The sequence below is a fragment of the Branchiostoma belcheri genome, unplaced genomic scaffold (assembly GCF_001625305.1).
Source record: "Branchiostoma belcheri isolate BF01 breed outbred unplaced genomic scaffold, Haploidv18h27 scaffold1096, whole genome shotgun sequence".
In the NCBI taxonomy this organism is placed as follows: domain Eukaryota; kingdom Metazoa; phylum Chordata; class Leptocardii; order Amphioxiformes; family Branchiostomatidae; genus Branchiostoma; species Branchiostoma belcheri.
In genome coordinates this window covers 1,154-5,558 of record NW_017802487.1, presented here as the reverse complement: position 1 = coordinate 5,558, position 4,405 = coordinate 1,154, and the positions used below count along the sequence as shown (strand labels likewise).

Below are 4,405 nucleotides of genomic sequence, written 5' to 3'. Positions count from 1 at the left end.
CTAGATCTGACCAATGGTATCAGCTTTTGAATCTGACCAATGATGTTGCTCCTGGATCTAACCAATGGCATCAGCCCCTGAATCTGACCAATGGCATTGTACATTAGCTTCTAGATCAAGAACCAATGGGCAGTACTAAAAAAACTAATGACAAACCCCATAAAAAGGAAAAAGTGTCCACAAATCATAAAAAATGACAGCTGCTAACTGTAACTTTTTTCCAATTCACCTTCATTTATTCAATTCTTAAGGAATTTAGTGGCTGCTCTACATGTTGAGATGTGTTATAATGATGATGGTTTACGGTACTTTGCAGGATGCCAGCATTGAAGAAACCAGATTCAAACGTTGAGGAGTCTTACAAACCAGTTACGCCTTCTTCTGAGAGAAAAAAGTCGCTAGCAAGGTCCTTCACTCCTGTACATGTACCCAGCCCAGCCGCCAAAACCAGAAAAATACTCACACTATTAAGTTTCATCTAGTCGTGCAATCGAAACTCATAAGACTGACGTTTTTTGCCTATATTTAGTATTAGAAAACCCACAGTTAAGGTTAAGTTTGGGTTTGGTGTTTGCTTGCAAAATCAACTTCAAGCTTGCTAGGGTCATTGGTATTTTGGTGATCTTACTGACTTGCATTTTCTAATTTGCTTCCAGTTTGTTTAAGGTGGTTTTAGACATTTTAGATGAGCCCTAGCCTGTTGTCTAATTTTGTTGCTTGACGTCCATACTTTAAAGAGAGATAATATAGGTTTTAAATCATTAAAAGCAGCATCTATAAAATATATCTTAAGAGTCCTTTTACATCTTATACATAAAGCCCTTTTCATGCATGCATACCAAAACAGATTATTTTCAATCTTTGAGTTAACATTGGTATGCTAATGTCACTTTGTGAAATTAAAATACCCTTGATGTAATATCTTCAATATAAAACATTACCAATTCCTGAAAAAGACAGCATCATAATGTTTACAATGCATGGTTAAAAAGTTATTAGATGCTTGGCGTGCATATATCTTGTTCCTTGCCTTGGATTCCCAACAGTTTTGCAAGGTTGCTTGCCAATGGTTGTTCTTTCTTCCATACCAGGACCCCCCCCCCCCCGGGAACCTCAATTTCCCATCCAAGCCAGCCTAGCGGGGACTAATAGGCGGGCAGCATTTCGGCCACACCCACAACCCGCGCTTTAGCAAGATATGGTTGAAAAAGATGTTTCTCAAACTTGTTCAAAAGATACATTTGTAAATTGTTTTCTGAATTCTGTGTCTTTGGATAGTTAGAGCAAAATAACTACCGAGCCGAGTTAAACCATTTCGGCACTGGGCTTCTGGTGCTTACATCGGCTGTGCGGCGTACAAAACAGTATCTTAGGCCAAGTCTTTGTCTGTGAAAATGTAAGAAAAGAGGCCTTGCAGTCCTGTCCTGCCGATAACCTTGTTGTCCCGATTAAACTTTGTTACCCTGGCGGTATGATCTCGAAAATATGAGTGGCAGCATCTCGATACCCTTTTTAAAGACAAGGTTTGATTTGCCGATTCCGAGTTTCCAGTGCTGAAGCCGCCGACACACCAAGTGTTGACCTACCTTCGGCACTGGAGATCTAGGACGGAAGCCGCCTCACCTCTGTATACCGAGTGCTGAGAAAGGAACCCGTAACTTCGGTACTTGCATTATTTTCACCCCAAATACACCAATTCTTACATTGTTTATCTGACATTTCCAACTCCGATTACCTGCCGTGCCGTACGGAAGGATGCTGTTCAACCCTATTGTCGAATGGAATCGACCGCAAAGTGGGCGTGGCGCGGAATGCTGGTCACCCATTGGTCGCCGCTAGGCTATGTGGATGTGAAATTGATGTAGGCCCCCCCCCCTTTTCCTGCAACCTGCATTTCTTCATGCCTGCCTGCTTGGATAGAAAGGAGACACGATTCTGCGATTATCTTTACTTCATCTGAATAAAAAATCCTTTTTTTTTACCTACAGGGCAGTGGTGAATAAACCCAAAGAGTTTGCTCACTTGATAAAGAATAAGTTCGGCAGTGCAGACAACATCAGTAGTATGAGTAAGTATCCTTTAGTCATTTATGGTGAATTATTAATCTAATTAACTTGTAGCTCATGAGACATACTTGTAATTGAGATCTTAAACTTCAAGCTAGTACAGTGCTTTATTTCTAGTTGATAAGTAATTTGGTTTAAAGTTGTATGATTTGTCTTTTAAGTGTCTCTTACTATACAGTGTACTATGATTGCACTTTTTATCGCTTAGGCCATGTTGATTTGATTATATGGATGACATCCGCGCGCGCATGAATTTTCGGCCGTTTCCAATTAAAAAAGTTTTCAACCATACTGTAAATCGTACAAAACAGTTGCAAAATGAGCAAAAATATATCATCCCCTTATTAATCACAGAGTAATTTCACAGACATATGGAGTTACAAAAAAAATTAACAAAAACTATACCAATGTCGTAGAATGCCAAAATCAAACGAAAAAAAGACGAAATTGTAAAGAAATGAACTTGAAGACTAGATTATTCGCCAAACCATATTCTGTGCCATTTGCTCAACCCTCATGACCACGTAGATTTCACAATGAAAAGAACTTTTTTTTTGCAAAACTTTTTTTTCTTCGCACGCGAGCATCAGTTTTGGGGTTCCCGGAGGATGTCATCCATATAATCAAATCAACATGGCCTTATGTCAGGTATTCGTTAAGTCTTGTGTAAATAAAAGGTAGTGTCTGTAACTGTAACTCTCGCGAGATCACGTTTTGAAGTGATTGGTCATTTATTGTCCTGATGAAGACAACAGTGGTCATTGAAAATTTGATCTCATTTTATCTAACATATCATCTAACATTTTATGATAAGCCTGTTATGTGCTGCTTTTAATGAACTTTTTTTTGGTTGTTTCCCCACAGAAGACAGTTTAGATGAGAGAGAAGACCTCAGTAGACAGTTTCTCACACCTTCCAATATCTCAGCCATCTCAAGTGGAAGGTAACGTATTTAGTTCCTTCATCTGTACAATAGGTTAAGCTACTAGATCTAACCAATGGCATCAGCTCCTGGATCTGACCAATGGTTGTAGCCCTTAAATCTGACCAATGGCATCAGCTCCTGGATCTGACCAATGGTTGTAGCCCTTAAATCTGACCAATGGCATCAGCTCCTGGATCTGACCAATGGCTGTAGCCCTTAAATCTGACCGATGGCATCATCTGGTGGATTTTACCAATGGCATCAGCTCTTGAATCTGACCAATGATGTTGCTCCTGGATCTAACCAATGACAACTGTTCTTGCCTGTGTCTTGCAATTCTAACCAGGATTTAAAAATTCTAACAGAAATTTTAAGATATTGTTGTAACTTGATGCATTTTGCACATTTTGTAGATTGCAACCTGCCTAAAGGAACGCACCATGTCAATATGTACACAGTATACTCCCTTAACAGACTAAATGAAAGTAACCACTGATCTGCCCTTGTTCCAGCCATCCCACCAGTCAGCCTGCCAGTCACCATGGTTACGGGAGCGAGGACGAGTGCTCCAGTATGACCTCGGGGTCGGGAGGTCACATGGCGCTGCACAGCCCCGAGATCCAGCCCGGCCCGTCCTCCCAGTCCATTCCAGCACAGGTGCTGCAGCCCATCCTAGAGGAGCTGCAGGACATGAGAAACAGTCAGGCACTCTTCCAGAACACCATGGCCGAACTCAAGGTTTGTGCCTTTCATTTGCATACTCGGGACAACTTAAATGAAGCCGTAACCACTTTTTTATCACTTGAAAGAGGAGCTGCAGGAGATGAGAAACAGTCAGACACTCTTGAATTCCAGAACACCATGGCCGAGCTCAAGGTTTGTAGAATCTCATTTGCATACTAGGGACAACTTAAATGAAGCTTTTTAAGGTCTCGGACCGGAGTTTTTTTCACGATTTTGGATCCGGCGGACACCCTCAGACCGAAGGGCTATAACTCCGCCAAAAAAAGTACGCCGGGAAATCTCATTACATCAGTCAACGGAGGTTTCCAGCCGGCTTCCGATACAATTTTGGTTATTGTCCGTCGACTCTATAATTTGGGTAGAAACTGTAGTTAAACGTAAATTTTGGATACGAAAAATGTAGTTTTTTTGCAGTTTTTTCAACGGGCCTGCTTGGAAAAAACGAATTTTCCCAGGCTAACGGCTTATATGCTGAAATAGCTTACTACTTTCTGTTTCTGAAAAACAGAAAAAAAATATAGGTTGTTGCGATAAGTTTTTCACAAAATCCGGTGACGCGAACCCCTAGAAATTCCACATAGAACGCAGCTATTTGGGTCATCAGGCAACAAACCGCATCACCCTTGCTCGCGGACTAATACCAAAAACGCTTCGCTGGCCGTCCAACTTC

General features: G+C 41.1%; 1 protein-coding gene across 1 annotated transcript; it reads left to right on the top strand.

Moving 5' to 3' along the window:
- Positions 1–208: 208 nt before the first annotated feature.
- LOC109481733 (transmembrane and coiled-coil domains protein 1-like) lies at positions 209–3,867 on the top strand (the record flags this gene model as incomplete). Its single annotated transcript, XM_019784328.1, has 4 exons — positions 209–406; positions 1,989–2,068; positions 2,931–3,009; positions 3,504–3,867. Coding segments are annotated over exons 1-4 (612 nt in total), but the record flags the coding sequence as incomplete, so codon positions are not given.
- Between the last annotated feature and the right edge of the window lie 538 nt (positions 3,868–4,405).